Source organism: Cynoglossus semilaevis, chromosome 10 (assembly GCF_000523025.1).
Source record: "Cynoglossus semilaevis isolate Cse_v1.0 chromosome 10, Cse_v1.0, whole genome shotgun sequence".
NCBI lineage: Eukaryota > Metazoa > Chordata > Actinopteri > Pleuronectiformes > Cynoglossidae > Cynoglossus > Cynoglossus semilaevis.
In genome coordinates, this window is record NC_024316.1 from 5,400,109 (window position 1) to 5,416,670 (window position 16,562).

The 16,562-nt window shown below is 39.4% G+C and overlaps 2 protein-coding genes across 17 annotated transcripts in view; one reads left to right on the forward strand and one right to left on the reverse strand.

The window, feature by feature from the left end:
- Positions 1-16,562, reverse strand: part of snphb (syntaphilin b) — a 1,167,912-nt gene that overhangs the window by 471,371 nt on the left and 679,979 nt on the right. The window lies entirely within an intron of this gene.
- The window catches only part of LOC103384704 (myelin transcription factor 1), a 98,198-nt gene that overhangs the window by 45,809 nt on the left and 35,827 nt on the right, over positions 1-16,562 (forward strand). Inside the window, exon 1 of one of the 15 annotated variants that reach the window (XM_017035730.2) lies at positions 14,230-14,589. The exons of the other annotated variants lie outside the window; for them this stretch is intronic. Within the exon in view, the coding sequence (XP_016891219.1) occupies positions 14,565-14,589 (25 nt within the window). The 5' untranslated portion in view covers positions 14,230-14,564. Of the gene's footprint in view, positions 1-14,229; positions 14,590-16,562 lie in introns of those variants that run through there. 15 annotated transcript variants of the gene reach the window in all.

The window sequence follows — 16,562 nt, forward strand, 5'->3', positions numbered from 1 at the left end:
CCCACCTCCACCTCCCAACACACACACACACTTTTCCCCCTTCTTTCTCTGTTTCTATCTGAATCCCAGCATTTCCACAGCACAACCTTCTGTTTAAACTGGAGGATGGCCAAGAAGGAGGGAGGGATGAAGGAGGCAGGGGGCAGAGAGGAGAGGAGAGGGGCAGGGGACGGCTTCAGTGATGCCCAGGGCCAAGTCTCTTTGCCTCGGGTCTGAAAAAGAGGGGGCAAAAAGATTAAAGAGAAGGAGGAGGGGAGAAGGAACAAGGCGGAAGGGGAGGAGGAAAGAAAGAAAGAAAGAAAGAAAGAAAGAAAGAAAGAAAGAAAGAAAGCATGTGGGGAAATGGCAAAAGGACAGGGGTCAGGGGTCAAAAAGTGACCTGCTTGAGTCCATCTGAAGGAAAAAGAGAATGTGAAGTGATATTTTAAGCATAATCACTGTGTGTGTGTTTGTGTGTGTGTGTGTGTTCAAGGGCACTGTGACTCATTCTGTGACCTTTAACTATTAATAACTTTTTTTTTCTTACATATTCCTTGGCTATCTTTAGCCCTCTATTTAGCTAACTTATATAATAACTTATATATATATATATATATATATATATATATATATATTGGCAAAAATGTTAGCATTTTCTAGACAAACTATTGGCTCTCTGTGGCAAAGCCATTGTTTTCATTTTGTATTTCACATTTCATACACAAGGACAAATGAATTGCTATATAAATATATAGAAAAACCATTCTCTCACTTGTGCTGATTTGTTTGCCGTCTCTTGACTTTTATAGGATAACTAACCAATGACTTCTTGAATTCTTTTTGCTCTTCCTGCAGTAACCTAACGCTTATTAATTGGCTAACGTCATTGCTGTGTGTCGTTCTTGCTAACATTTCAGCTAGTTTTCAGCATGTTAAAGCAACTAGTAAGCATTTTAGTAGTTGATCATATCCCTGTGTCTGTGATGTAGGCACTGTGTGTGTGTGTGTAGGCAAAGCTGGCATATGTCTGTATGTAGGCACTGCTGTAGTGTGTGTGTATGTGTGTGTGTGTGTGTGTGTACATGGGCATGTTGCAGCCTGCTGCCAGAGGGCTCAGGGCAGCGGGCCAGACACAGGACACAGCACGACACTGAGACTCTGTGTGTGTGTGTGTGTGTGTGTGTGTGTTGTGACTGCCTCTCTTGCCTATCAGCCTGACACAGAGATTATTTCTTATTTGGTTCTTTTATCTCCTGTGAGTCAGTGTTGAGTTCACTCCTCTTCTCCTCGGTCTTTCTCACCAGCTCCTGACAGAACACATCATCTACTGTATGAACCCTCTCCCTCAAATGTTCACTTAGACTAAAGCAGCACCAACAGATGGAAATGAATCAGATTGTTCATTGGAGGAGTTGAAATTTTCTCTAAGAGTTTGAGTTTGAAAAAGAAACTTTAGTGTGTTCTAACTAAGTTAGAACACACTGCTCTCTCTGGCTGTTTATAAAGATTTTGAAACTAAAATAAATAATTTGCTAAATATATTAATGACAAAGGCATTGATTCTGATATACAAGGGCAAAAACAGGACTGCTGGAGTGGTCCAGGCTTGTATCATGACGTCATGAACTTTTAAAGTAATGAAAAAAGAGAGGCAGTTCTCATCTTTAGTCTCTCTCTCATCCCTCACTAGTGTGCTGTGCTTCAATGGACCAGAAAACTCAGTCTTGTCACAGGTTTTATTGTTTTGTCGGGGGATAATTGTATAACATAAATAAAGAGACTTGGTGTTGAATTAAGAAGTAAACTAAGAAGTAAAGTTTCAATCAAATTTTTCTTTTATTTTGGCATGTGCAGTATTTAACCACACAAATCAAAACTATTTTTCAAAATATTTTTTGTGAATATTTATTAAATAATATAGCGTAATGCAGTGTTTCCCAAACTTTTCCCATATTTTAAAAGTCACAAACCTTAGACATTATTTGTAAACTCCTGGGAATCATGATGTGAGACGATCCAAAAAAAACCCTCTTGCGACCCACCTGAGGGTCGCGACCCAGTCTTTGGGAAACAATGGTGTAATGTGTTCTCATCATTCATTTTCAGCGTTTCTCTTGGCTGTGCTGTTTCTAGTCACGTATACTTTTTTTTTTATCCAATCATGTTTCAGCCTCATGTGTTACCATGTCAAAGTAATCTAGCCTCAGGTGTTCAGAATCAGAAGTGAGCTGCGCTGGGAGCCTAAAATGAATGACGATGAGATTGATTCTTTAACCAATTAGAGTTTGAGGTGGGCACAACAGGGTCTTCCAGCAGGCCCGGAGTTATTCGATTGGCTGGTCAAAGAACAAAGTGTCCAATCCAGCAGATTCGATTCTGCGACTTTCACGCTGGAAAATGAAGTTTTCTCTTCTTTTCTCGTTCTCCTTAAAACCCTATTGTATATACTGTATATTGAAATTCTTTCAACGAGAGCTGTTGACCTTGTCCATTTAAACTCACAAAGAAGTATTTGAAGTGTACATCCAACATTAGTCCATACATTAACTTTAGTGTTTCAGAGTGTTCTTGCACACACACACACACACACACACTATGATGCATTAAAATCTCCGGCACTCCTTCTCCTCCTGAACTCGGAAACAGACCACATGCTGGGAATTTTACAGGAAGTGTTGAATGTCCCGACAGCAACAACAAAACTTATCTGGGAAGTGAAGAAGATGAAGAAGATCTAAAAGCCTCGCAGTAAAGCAATCAATCCCAGTCTATTTTTAAAGCACCCGTAGCACAAACGGAGTGCACTTCAAAGTGTAGTGTTTTGTTGTTATGCACACACGCACAAAGGATTATATTACATTGCCATACTTTTTTTTTTTTTTTTTTGCTTTACAACTTTCACAACCAGGGTCAGAAACAAAAGTACTTACTTAGTACTGGCTAAGATTTTGTACAATTTGCGTGAATAATATGTTCAAATATCCAAAGACTTTCCTGTTTAGTTTCCTGTTGTAAATAGTCAGCTTCACTGGGTGGCGCTACTTCTTGGAGTCATTCTTGCTTGTGTTGGAAAAGTAGTTTATGTTCCACTGTAATTGCAATTTTTAGAAGTGAAAGGTCCAGTCTAACAATGAGCTTTCCAGGTTTTAACTCAAACTAAATTTACATACAGTACAACCATGTAGCACAGGGGTGTCAAACATAGGGCCCGTGGACCAAAACCGAACCACTTGGGGTAAACATAAGGCCCGTGGACCAAAACCAAACCACTTGGGGGTTCAATCCGGTCCTCTTGATAAATTTTGTAAATAAAAAATACACAAACACTTCATGTTCAGGAAATGTTATGTAAAATTACATTTCATTAAATATGAAGATTTATCTAATGTACTTATCTGCATGAAAACAAAGTGGAAAATCATGGATTTATTCTTATTTATAGGTATAATATCATTAATAATTATATCATTGTTCTGGTCGTATGCAGATCCTGAACCAAAATGAGTTTAACACCCCTGATGCAGCAGGATATATCCAGCTGTGTTGAATCACATATATCTCCTTTCACATTGGTAAAGACCATTTGTGATGCAAGTCCATGTAAATTTTATTATTAGATTATTTACCATAAGAGTATTAAAAAAAAGCATAGACAAATCTTATTTTTCCATCAGTGTATCCTCGGCGTCTTGTCTTATTCCAGTGTGCAGAGGTGAATCTGGGCTCAACATCGGTAAACAATTTAATAAATATTATTTATCATCTGCTGGGATCATAAAATGGAGATTCTTCACATCTGTCTGTAATTCTTTTTTTTCCTTCACGATATTACAAGCGTAACAATGCAATTACTTTTCCATCCAAAGTCATCAGTCTGCTCCACTATCAGCTGTCGCTGAGGCAAATGCAATGAAACACATCAGTCCAGCTGATCAGTGGAGCACTGATCACAGAGGCTGACAAAATTTCATCAAACGCACATTAGAAGATAGCAACCTTAGCTATGTTTTAGCCTAATAACAAAAATATTTTTAAACACTTCCTTTGAGAAACCGTCTTTCCTACGGGGGTTGGTAAACACCTAGCATGGCTAACAGTGTTAGCTGGTCAAAGTAAGCAGCTTAGCATCACCTTAAAGAGCAGGTGATGGAGAACGCCATTGTTCGCAGGCGAAGAGAATGAATGGAAGTTCTCATTGTGTCCACCTGGGTGTCGTGTTTATATGTCGATGGGTTTTTGTCCAGTGCCAAAGAAACTTAAAGCTTCTTTACCACCAACAGTCAAGGACATGTGATTAAACTTAACCAATCAGGGGCTGAAGATGTAGTTGAACTTTTTATTTTTTAGCAGATATAGAGAAATAAAAAAGACAAATAAATCATTGAGAGTTTTTCTTTATATTGGAGTGTTAAAGTGAAAATGATCTAAGCCATATGTGTCAAACTCAAGGCCCGGGGGCCAAATGTTTCTTAACTTTAATAATTAAAAAAATATATAAATACCAATGAACAATATTTGTAACTTATAATAATAATAATAATCGATTGCAGAAACATGTTTTAGTCTGTTATGGAGTAGTTGCATCTATACCAGCCGTCCCCAACCTTTTTGTTCCAAGGACTGGTCAACCAGTACCACCTGTTACTACAGACTGGTACCAAGGAGCTGAGCATTTTATTTTCAAAATTAAACATCGTTTAGACTCTACTCTGTTTATATCAGACTCTGAAGGACCTTTTTTTTTTTTTTAAATATTGCCAGATTTGCTGGATATGACTGGATTTTCTTTGAATGAACTAAAAATTAAGAATTTTTTTTTCGCTGTGTCCCTCTGCGGCCCGGTACCAAATGACCCATTGACTGGTACTGGTCCACGGACCGGGTGTTAGGAACCCCAGATCTATACAGTCTTCCATTCACAACTGGCTCTTCAAGGGGAACTGTATTGCTGATGTGGGCCCTGGTAAAAATGAGTTTGACACCCCTAATCTAAGCCGAGCAAAAAGGAGGACATTAAATGAAAATGTCTGAAATTAAAGATAAAATGACATTTAATATCATTCTCTTTAATGGGGATTTCTTAAAACTTTACTACAGCTGCTTTCGATTGACTGTCCTGGTGTTACGTTTCCAGATAGATCCATACAAGAGAAATAATGTACTTATAGATGTGCTATGAGCAGAGCTGTAATGACCACATCCTAATATTGTCACTTGGACAAATAGACTGATCATCACTAAACCAAACAGGGACGATTCAGTCTCTTTGTTAAGACGTAATTACTGTAACTTGATGTCCATGTTTTCAGCCTTCCTTGCACTAACGGAGGCCCTTCATTAAAATGCTGCTAAGGCTGTTGTTAAAATACAGACAACTGACATATGCTGTCGTTCAAAAGACCACAAACCATCTATGAGTCAGGGACACTTGACAGATTGATGAAACCCAATACGCAACAAATAATCGACATTTCCTCCTAATGTGTCCCTGTGTCATCACCGTCTCAGCCGAGCCTTTCATCTTTTATTAATCTCTCTTAAACGTACCAAAGTCTTTTGGTGCTTTCTGCAATCTAGTATCAATGTCAAGACATGAGCTGAGTGTCAGCCGAGCGCTGCGTGATGCTGGAGTAATAAAAAAAAAACAGATAAAAGATGACAGAGAGCCATCTTGAGTTGGGTCGGTGGGTTACTATGGATACCATACATATGTGCTGCCTCTTCGGACACACACACACACACGCGCTCTCTCTCTCTCGCTCACTCTCGGACGACAGCCGACCTTCTTCATTCCTTCTTCACTGTCATAACATCACTCATGCCCTCTCACCCAGGCACTCTCTCTTAACCTCCTCCTCCCAACAGCACAATCACATTTGCATACAGATGCCTCGCTGCTGCCGAGAGCGTGCGTGCGTGCGTTTGAGTGGATGGCCGAGAGTGTGACTACAATCAGCCGCGTAGTAAAGACTAGAAAAAAACATTTTGTCAACAGCGAGCTGAAGGTCATTTTTGTTCATTTCTAGGAAGTGTTTTAAACACTGTCGACACTTTTCACTTTTTTTTGGTGTAGTAATTTGTTGACCTTTTGTTTTGAATGTGATTTAATTTTTTGACTTTTACCTTCTAAATGCATGACTTATTTCGGCTTTATTTTTTTAGCAAACGTAAGGCATGTTTTGTTCCCTCTCGCTCAGGGCAAAACTTCAGTTATTTTTCACTGTCAGACATTCTGGTTTTGTGGATATTTTTCATGCGTTATCCACTTTTTTATGCTAACATTTAGCCTCTATGAAGGCAAATGATGAATTTAAATTATAGTTTGAGTCACTTTAAAAACTTTTTTTTTTTCAGGCCCACTTTACTTATCTCTAGCTTTTAGCCAATCCTGGGTTCCTTTAGTCATTACGCTAATAGTTAACTATGTATGTTGGGTTTACTAAATGTTTTTTTCTTCTTCTTGTATAATTTGTTAAGAATTTTGTGGATAAAAGTTGAACTAATCCTTAGCTACTTTTTCCACAGTTTTGGTTAAGTGTTAGCTTAGTCTTTATCTTTGTCGAGCTCTAGCCCGTTTAATCTATTTCAAGACAGAATTTTCAGCTGTTTCTTCTCCCTTCTCTGCTTCTTTTCTTCTCTTGCCTGATGAAACAAGCCACCTACACTTTAGGACATGAGCTAAGCTGATTTTCTGCAGCTTAGCTGCTCCACAGTGGTATCAGAGAGATTAGGTGAAACAACATCCAGCTCTAGCTTTGTGTTTGTGTCTCAGTAATGCAGCGCTGCGCCACCGTGTGCATGAACATTTGTGTATGTACGCGCGTGGGATTCTGTGTGTGTGTGTTAAACTTGGCGTTTACAGTGCCATAAGTCACGGAGCTGTTGTAATACACTCAGATCTGGAGTGTGTGAGCTTGCTCTTTGCCTACACGGATTGAGAAAGTGGAACCACAGAGAGAGAGGAGCTGCTTCAGAGAAGGTCTCTCGTCTTTGTTTTCAGGCCAAGTACATTATCACTGGAGAAAAATCATTTCCAGAAAATGAACTCGTGTTTAGCATCGCAGCTTATCCACTGAATGTTAGGATTTTTTTTTTTTTACCCTGTGATGATGAACAATTATCCATTCCCCCTTCCAGTAGCAGCCTCCTTCTCCATGAAGCACATGTTAATTTGTTTTCCTCCTGCAATACATTTGGTAATGAAAGGGTGCTTTATGAAGCGCACTGACTATATCTTAGTGCATTATGCATGCATGACGGGTAACGCTTAGTAACTATCCACACATGTAATTAAGTAGTGAAATGTAATAATGTCATTTATCCCTCTGGGTTTAGGCTTTGAATAATTGCTGTAGACTCAGCTCACTGTGCATTAGTATGAGAATAAGAGAGAGTTTTTTTTTACTTACTTTGCTTTTCATTTTCTCGTCTTTTCTTTCAATCTTTTCTTTTTGTCCTCTTTTCTTTATGCACTCCTGTAGCTTTGGGTTTTTTTGGACAGGCAAAAAAATAATACTTAAATGAAAAGTTAAGTTCTGTTTGTTAACTTCTCAGTTTGATTTTCACATTGTAAATATTTACTTATAATTAACTAAACTGTTTCAGTTCTACCTGTGTCTCTGTTAGGGTGTGTGTTCTTCTCCACACCTTGTGTGTCCCTGCCTTCTGAGTGTCCACCTGTCTTCTGCATTTCCCTTCGTGGTGATGACCTAACTGTCCCCACATGTGCCCCCCCCCCCCCCCTCCCGTTTGTTTTTTTGTTTCTCTGCTGAAATTGTGACAAACAGGAACAGAAGAGAAAAATAAACCAAAGAACTAGAACTATTTTTTGGATTACTTCTAGTTCTGGCTTCATTTCGTTTTTTTATGTTCACTAACTTTTAGTTGTTTCTAAAATGTTTTTGCCTTGTTTAATTGTGTTGTGTTAATAATACGAATTAATCTTCACTGTTTCCTGCCTAACTCAGCAAAATGTTAAGCTTTCGTCAAACTGCAGTTGTCAACAAACTTTTTGTTTGATTTTGGCCTCATTTTTCACATCTTTTTTTTTTTGGTAAACTTTAATTCTAGGCTCTTAAAGTCGACTATGGACACATGTAATTAGTTAGTGACATTTAAAAAAGGCCATACGGTTCAGTCTGTGAACGAGTGCTGCAGACTCAGCTCTGCTCTGCATTATATTTGGTCCTTGGTGTGAATGGAAGATCAAGAGAAAGACTGTCCTCATTCACTTTCTGTCTTTCTCACAGCTTTTGGAGTTTTTTTTTGTACTCGCTAACTAGACAAAAAAAAAAAGAGTGGAGCAAGAACAAGAAGGAGCAGGAGAAGAAGAATCGGAGTGAGTGGTTGAGAGGTGGGGGTTTGAGGGTCGGGGGTGAGTGTGGAGAAGAAAAGAGAGTAAGCCAGAGAGCGTCGGCTGCTGTGTCAGTCTGATATTCTCCACAGTGACAGCTGGGCCCAGAAGCTCAGACCCCTTTCTTCAGCCACACAAAGCCCATTAAGTATGCCACTTGCTCAATGGCCCCCGCAGCCTCCAAATTGCTCCAAGCTCCTCCCTAAAGTGTGGCAGCCTTTGTCATTGTAATCAGGCCTTGTTTGTGAAGTGCTGCCTGTATTTACCACTGCTCCGGGTGCATATTTGCCCAAGCCTGCTGCTGCCAGGGTGAACGCAGGAGGCCGATAGGGGAGAAAGGAGAGTTAGTGGAGGGTTTTAAAAGGACCAGGAGGAGAAAGAAGAGCTGGACTTGAAGAAACATGGCCGGTAGTAAAGTTTAGCGACGCAAGGAAGCAAAGGTCAAGTAAGCAGAGAAGATCTGCAGCAGAAGAAGTCAGCAGAAGGGAGGTCTCCAAGAATGTGACGTAGTGACTCTGGAGGAGGTCAAGAAGGGTGACCTCAGCAGGGGAGAGTGTGGGAGACACACAGGAGGGGAGGATGTGGGAGCTGGGATGCTCGTCTGGTCCAGGAGAGTGAGAGAGAAAGAGAGAGAGAGAGAGAGGGAGAGAGAGGGGGCTCATTTACAACTCCCCGGGATGGTGCGTCACGTCACGGCTGCACAGGCCTGACTGGAAAAGTCAGAAGCAGAATAAGGAATGACCAAAGTCTCGGTCTGTCTTTGTGGTAACTGACAAGGGGGAGATGACAGAGGGCCGCGGCCGTGGACAGACGCAGCAGTGCAGCGACGTGATGCCTTTTGGCAGTACTGACCTTATTCTGCATGTCATGCCCCTCTGAACCCTGTGGGAAGAAGCAGGTTGTGGATGGGAGAGGGTAGAATGAGGTGACGGTCATTCACAGTGGCACCCACAGCCAGAGTGTTTTTTAATTTGGTCTGAGTTTGGGTTTGTTTGGTCATGTAGAAGAATTTACTGCACTGCATCAGTAACAAATAAAGTGAATCAGACCCCCCTCAAACTGGAGTCAGATATAATCTCCACATAGTGCACATCTCCAAAAAAAAAAAAAAGATTCATTGATAAAGATTATTCATAAATATTTTATTAATATAATATTATTACTATTAATTAAATGAATTGTAAGTCATAAAAAAAAAGGTGGTATATTTAGAGATTCAAACAGTAAAGACGAAACAAAACGATGAAAAAAAAAGAGAAAACAATGTCAGAGGAACAGTCACTAGAACCCTTCAAAAACCCTCCAAAAAAAAGATCATTAGGTTAGAAGAGACTTAACTAGAACTTTTTTTTGGTTACTCTGTGTATGGAAAAGCAGGTGTGAGATACTGTATAACCCAAAGAACACTGTCCCCACAGTGGGAGTCTTCGGCGCCTTCACGACTGCGTCTAATGTGGGTGGAAGGAGTTGATATATATATTTATATACATAAAAAAAGATTTTAGAAAGAAATGTCAAGCAGGCAAATACAACGTGTCAAACGACTGTCGAAAGTGACAGATTATTTTCTTTTGAAATAAGACCAAAATAAATATCCTCCTTTTCTTTTGGTCTTAAAGTCATGTTTAAAGCTCTTTACTGTGTCTAATAGGAGCTGACAGATATCGTGAGATCACCCTGCATGGATGTTAAAGCCGGGCTGGGGATTTGTTAGTGTGGGCTGTGTGTGTGGTAGAGGTACTTCCTGAAGTATTTGATATCACTTTTAAAAATAGGAACATATTTACATTTACAGGTCATTAGTTAAATATACACATAAAGTTTTTTATTTTTAGTTAAATATACACATAAAGTTTTTTTTTATTCCTTTGCTATATCCAGGGCTGTGGACATTTTATGAACCGCTGGTAGTTTTTGTTGTTCAACAGTTGTATAACTGTATAATGATCAATGTAAATCTCTTACAACCAAAGATATGCAGTTGAAAATATTAATAATAATAAAATAAAAAAACAGCAGGAAAAAAACTTTACTGCTTTTAGAAAGAATCTTTAAGACTCAGCAGAAGTAGTACAAAAAAGAAGAAAAAAATCTGATAAATAGTTGGCTTTTGAGAGACCTGAAGAAGTCCAGCCAGCACCTGGCTCAGCACCTGGCAGCACCAGGATGTTGAGTCGACCCTTGTACAATCTGAAACTGCTGGATCAGGAATGTTCTTTGTGAAAAGGCAGCAGAGGAGCCACTTTTGTCAAAAGGAGAAGAGGGTGAAAAGAGAATAATAGAGAGGGAAATCAACATGTGATAGATACGGCCCGATGAAAAAGAGAGTCAAAACCGAAAGAATTTCTCCTGACCGACTAAATTAAAAGCTGCAACAGAGGCCTGTGGTAGCAGGATGACTAGAAACAGCATTGGGAATGAAGATTAGGTTTCAGCTGAGCATTCGCCAGATTCTCAGTCTCTGCCAACAATGATGGAATTTGGATTACAGCTTTGCAGCCTAATGTGAGGAAAGAAAAAACACAAATAATCTTTTTTTTTTTTAAACTTAAGCCCTGGGTTAACACTGTAAGAACACCCAATTGGTATTTTTTAATTTTTACATCATTAACTTTTACTTAACTGTGTGTGAGATAAAACTCAATGCAGTTTAGGTTTCTGTAAAAACATGAAACAGAAAAGACCGAGAAGTTCTCTAGAAAATGAATTAAGGTTGGTTTCAAAGAGGGTACAAAGAAAAATCAGTGAGTCTGTTATACTCATTAATAAAAGAGCAGGGTGTGTGTGTGTGTGTGTGTGTTAAGGGGGTGGGGGGCTTCACTAAAGCCATAGTGTTATAAAGCTGATTGTTATCATGAGAGTGGAAACAGGAGACTGTGATGTCCATCTGTGCCTAAGCTCAGCATGTGTGAAGATGCCTCATAGGCAGAAATAAAAAAAACACACAAAGAGGAACTTTTTAAAAAATATATTCATGGGTCAGACAAAGAAAAGTCTTGGTTTTCCTTCTTTCGTTCTTATAAAATCAGATTTGTAAAAAAAAAAAGAAAAAAGAAAAGAAAAAAGAGAACTTAACTTAAAACAAAATGCCTATTTTTTTATTTTTCTTTACTTTATATTAATATATGCATTTGTAGCAATTATTTATTATTTACCACCTTTAGCTACTACTGTACCTGGGCTGAACTTCTGGCAAATGTACTCTCTTTTGAGAAACATTCTTTCACATCCTTAGCTAACCTTTATTTTTCTTGAACATTTTAAACTATTTTTGGCATAAAGTTAGTTTCAGGCTAAAAACTTAAAACTGTCTGTTAGTTATTTCTGTCTAGTTCTAGTCATCTGTAAACATTTCGGAGCTACTCTGCGCTAACCTTTAGCAGTTTCATCTAACCAGTTTCATTCAGCTCATTTTGGACTTTATTTAATCTGTGGGGCCACAACACAATTTCATCATGTACGTTATTAATCACTTAAAAAATAAAACGTCTAACCTCACATAAGACACGTGGCAGTAATGCGTGCAGAGGATTTTGGAATTGTTTGTGTGAGTTTTTAAGAGGAATTCAGAAAAATGACAATAATGAAGATGGAGTGAAATTTCCATTAATTAACTCACACAGGTCATTTTCTCAACAAGGTCCTGCTTCCTACTCGTCATTGTGTGTCTGTGCATCTTTCTCTGTGTGTGTGTGTGTGTATTTGTGTAAACTTTATTGTCACCATCATCCATCAGGACAGCTGGAGCCCGTGTCAGAGTTCAGCTGCTTGTTATACAAGAGAGAAGAGTGACGAAAAAAAAGAGGGGGGGGGGGGGGGGGTGAGAATGCCCGTGTGGGGGTGTTCATTTGTGTGTGTGTGTGTGTGTGTGTGTGTTCGCAGTGGTATCAGTGCAGTAGAACAGGAGGGTGAGGGGGCGAGTGGTGAAGTTAATAGGCTAATCAGAGCAACGTGCTCAAGAAGAATACAAGAGGCTGTCTGCCATCCTCTGATAAAGAAGAACTTACCCTGTCTTTAGTTTTACACCCGGCAGGCCTACACACACACACACACACACCCACACACACACACACAACACACGATATTGGTGAGCAGTGAATCCTATGTGTTTCACTTTTTTGTGCAACTGCAGCAAAAGGTAAAAGTTACTATGGATATTTGTGTGTGTGTGTACTGTGTGTAGTAATAACTTACATTTTTATGGCTAGGTACTGTGGTGTTGTATATAAAATATGTTAGCTAAACTGAGTTAATAAATCAATTAAGTTTCTAATTTAAAAAGCTTTAAAAAGCTTGTGGAAAATGATTTTCCTTTTTTCTTTACTTCCCTGTTTCTCTCTCTATATATACATATATACACACAAGTTATATATTTGTTTTAGTCACATTTAAATAGTTTCATGTTAGTCTGACTAAAGCTAATACTTTTGTGTTGCTGTTTTTAAGGCATTTATGTGCAACATTATTAACATTTTTTATTTATTACAAGTGACCCTAAAACAATCTTCTCCCGACCAAGTTTTGCGTCGCAACCCAGTGATTGGTCACGACTGTCCTCCAGGTCCTCGGTCACACATAAAGCAAAACCACAGCAGATGTAAGGCTAATTGAGGTAAGTTAGAGAGAACATTTTCCCTGAGAACTGCAGGCCCATTCAGAGTTCCTGTGTCTGGAACCCACAGACAGTTCCTCCCTCCCTATAGCAGATGGTCTGCCAGATAATGAGCTCTCCAATTGCTCTGCTCCCATTACCCCAGCCCCATCGCTCGCACATGTAATGGGGGGTAAAGCAAGCGCGACGCATTCTACTGCCTTTCTTCTTCATTTCATTTGATTTCATACACCGCTAATGACACGATTGTGTTCCTGGATTGTCGCTACACAGGAGAGCTGCACATTAGAAAACTGTTGTTCCTCTATATTCAGAAAAATGAAATGTGTTTGGTTTCAGATGGTTTGGTTTATAGTCACTGAATATGTTTGAGGCTGTTCGTTAGCTTTAACTTTAAAATGGGATTCCAACTGCATCGCATTCATCCTCATTACGTTGTACTGAAAACTAAAAACAAAGTTTATTTTCGTCCACTTGCAGAACTATTTTCACTGTTTTCACCTGCCCTCTTGACCTGTTATGACGCACCGTCAAACATTTCTCAGCTACAATTGACTTTAGCTCTTCTGTTTAATATGAAAAGTTGCACAACAAAGTTAAACTTATCTAAACTACACTGAAGTAACTAAATAAAATATTAAAACTAAAACAACAATCAACTAAACTAAACAATTGTGGTATAAACCAAACATAAAACAGTTCAAACCCAACTCAGTTTGGCTCAATAAGTATCACTAAACTCAACGTTAAAAAAGTAAAGTTGCAAAGAAAAGCTAATTCTGAGCTAAACTACAATAAAACTGAACTGAACTAAAAAAAATTCTGCCTTAACCCAACTCGGATAAACTTAAAAATAAACCAACTAAGTTCAACAATGCAAAAACCTGTCCCAGGACTTCACATGGTATAACTTAACCTCATTTTAAAAAGCCTAAAATCTAATTAATGTACTGTACGGAAAACATTAATCGATTAACCATAAACTAAACATTCTATTTTAAAAGTTTCCCACACACAAAAAAATATTTATTATTTAAAATGTTCCCCTAGTATTAATATCATGAATGTCAATTATTTGAATATGTTTAATATTTAATATTCAGTTATTAATTTTTTTTGACTCATTCTGAAGTTTTTGCAAAACTTTTCGGCAGTTTGGAGGAAAGTTGAAAACATTATTAGAAAGAACTGCTTTAAAGAAAGAAGATTCCGTCTGGAGGGGGGAGGAAGGGATGAAGGGGGGGCGAGAGAGGGGGAGTGCAGATTAAAGTGTGGGAGAAGTTGTCCTGGTGCAGCAGATGCTCTTTGTTGCCGCTGCTGCTGTTCAGTCTCTATTGTTGTTGCTTGAAAGCTGACACTGTGGTGGAACCAGAACGAGGATTGGCTGCAGCTCCCCGTGGGCCTTTTACGCGCTCCTATTGGCTCACTGTGCATGTCAATCGGCTCTAAACCCCACCCCTTTGAGCGCTCTCCCTCCTCCTTCCTCCGAATGTGGGGAAGTTGAACTAAAGTTTGGCAGCAACTTTGTTCACTAAGTTAAGGAGGCACAGAAGGACAGGCAGGAACTTTGCGGTCGCTGCGGGTGTGAAGAGAGAGTGAGAAGACAGACAGACCGCAAACATGAAGCTGTGCCGCAGTTTTTTGGGTTCGTATTACTTTGACTTATTTGTTTTTCTCACAGTCCGGTCACAACTTTGTCGCTCTTTTAGCAGGTGCGGCGCGATGTCGGCTCTCACAGCCGCCGTTTACTTCTGTTATTCTACATATTAGACACCGACTGTATCACAGCCTTTATCTTTTATAGTTTATATGAAGTACCTTAGTGTGTTGTTCACCGCTTGGCTGCAATTTTAACGAGAGTCAAAAAAGTGCGAGATAGGAGCTTGGGAAATTACCTTAATTTAAAGATATACGAGTTGTAACTATAAAGTTTCCCGCGCAAACTTCTAAATAACTTCATTTAACTCCTATTTCATTAAAGATGAATATTTGGGTGAACGTTTTGTGAGAAAGAAAGGAAGAAAAAAGTCTATTCAAACAAAGGACAGTTGGTTCCCTTGGGGACCGTGTGGCCCCGGTACTGTGGGGACAATGCCAAGCTGAGGCCTTATTAAAAACTTTGTGTGTGTGTGTTGCTCTGGTGGCTTGTTCCATCTGTCGAGGGACCACGGGGGCCTCCCCCGGTCCCAGCCTCAGCGCCCAGTCGGCTGCTGCTCCATCTAATATTTATACGAGCTGCCGTAACGCAGTCTGCGCTGACGTGATCAGTGCAGAGCTGCTGGAAGAGCTGTAAGAGCTGGAGGCCCCTGAGCCATCTGCACCTGCAGACAGACGGAGTTTAGACACAACAAGGAGGAGGGAGAGACAAAAGTTTTCACACAGTGAAGAGGCTGTGGCTGACAGAAGAGGATTAGGGTCTCATAGAATTCTCTAAAAGCTCCCGAGATTACAGTCCAAAGTCTAGAGTTGAATACTTTTTTTTGGAAACGTAATATGACGCCCAAGATTGGAAACTCACTTTTAAACCCCAATATGTTTTAGCATCTATTATATATGTATATATATATATATATATCATATATATTTCGTGAATAAACTAATCTAGGGATTAAAATACAAAATCGGTAAATTAAGTTATTCAGTCATGATGCTAACTTTTTTTCATTACCAATTCATAAATTTGGATTAATGATAATATTCTCACATTTATCCGCATCCTTCAAATTTAAAAGGAAAATACAAACCCCTCCACTCCAAAAGAGTCCCTGTCCTCTTTTGTAGCATCCACATTTCCAATATATTTTTTAAGGGTATTCATTGAAAATGTAAAAGAAAGTGGAGAAACAGTCTTAGTGGGTTCGTTTGTTGCCACAGCTCATAAAACGGATAATTAGTCAGGACAAAGGCCTTTGTTAACTCCTCAGTCCTGAGCCTGTTTCTGTACTTTAGTGCGATACGGAACTATCCGTGGTTCTGATCCCTGAACTCAGCCTCAGCTCTGTAGAGCTGTCCACAGTGCTGAAACCTTTAGAGGACAGGAGGAAGAGAAAGTTTGGAGCCGCAGCACAAAACTCTTTCTGCACTAATATTCTTTTGTTGTGAACACAAGTGTGGCTCTAACTTTCCTAACACCCCCCGCACCCCTCCCCCCCCCACTGCTTTTGGATCAGGAGCCTTACGCTTTACTTTATACATATACACTATTTATCTCCTTTCTTTTTTTGTTGTTTTTGTTTATTCAATAGTCAATGCTGTTGTTATGTGAGTCCTTCTCCTAGTCTGAAATAATACTGATGCGCCACGAACAGGCCCAGTGATTGATTTCAGCTCCAATGCATAACAATGGGATTGCAGAAAAAAAGAGCCTGCTGCAAAGAGATAAGAATTTAATAGAATTTCTGAAAGCTGAAGGTTGGGTCTTTCTGAATATTCCCTGCGTATGCGGCGTGGAGACAGCAGATAAAGGATGGCATTTGTGGCGACTATTCTCAAATGGCTTGTAATGAATGGTTGTCATTTCCACTAATGGTCGGAGAACAGCAAAAAAGCAAAAGACGGTGGTGAACAAGGTTTGGGAGTGACTCCAAGTTTGACTGTTGAAGAGCGGCTGCTGTTTGT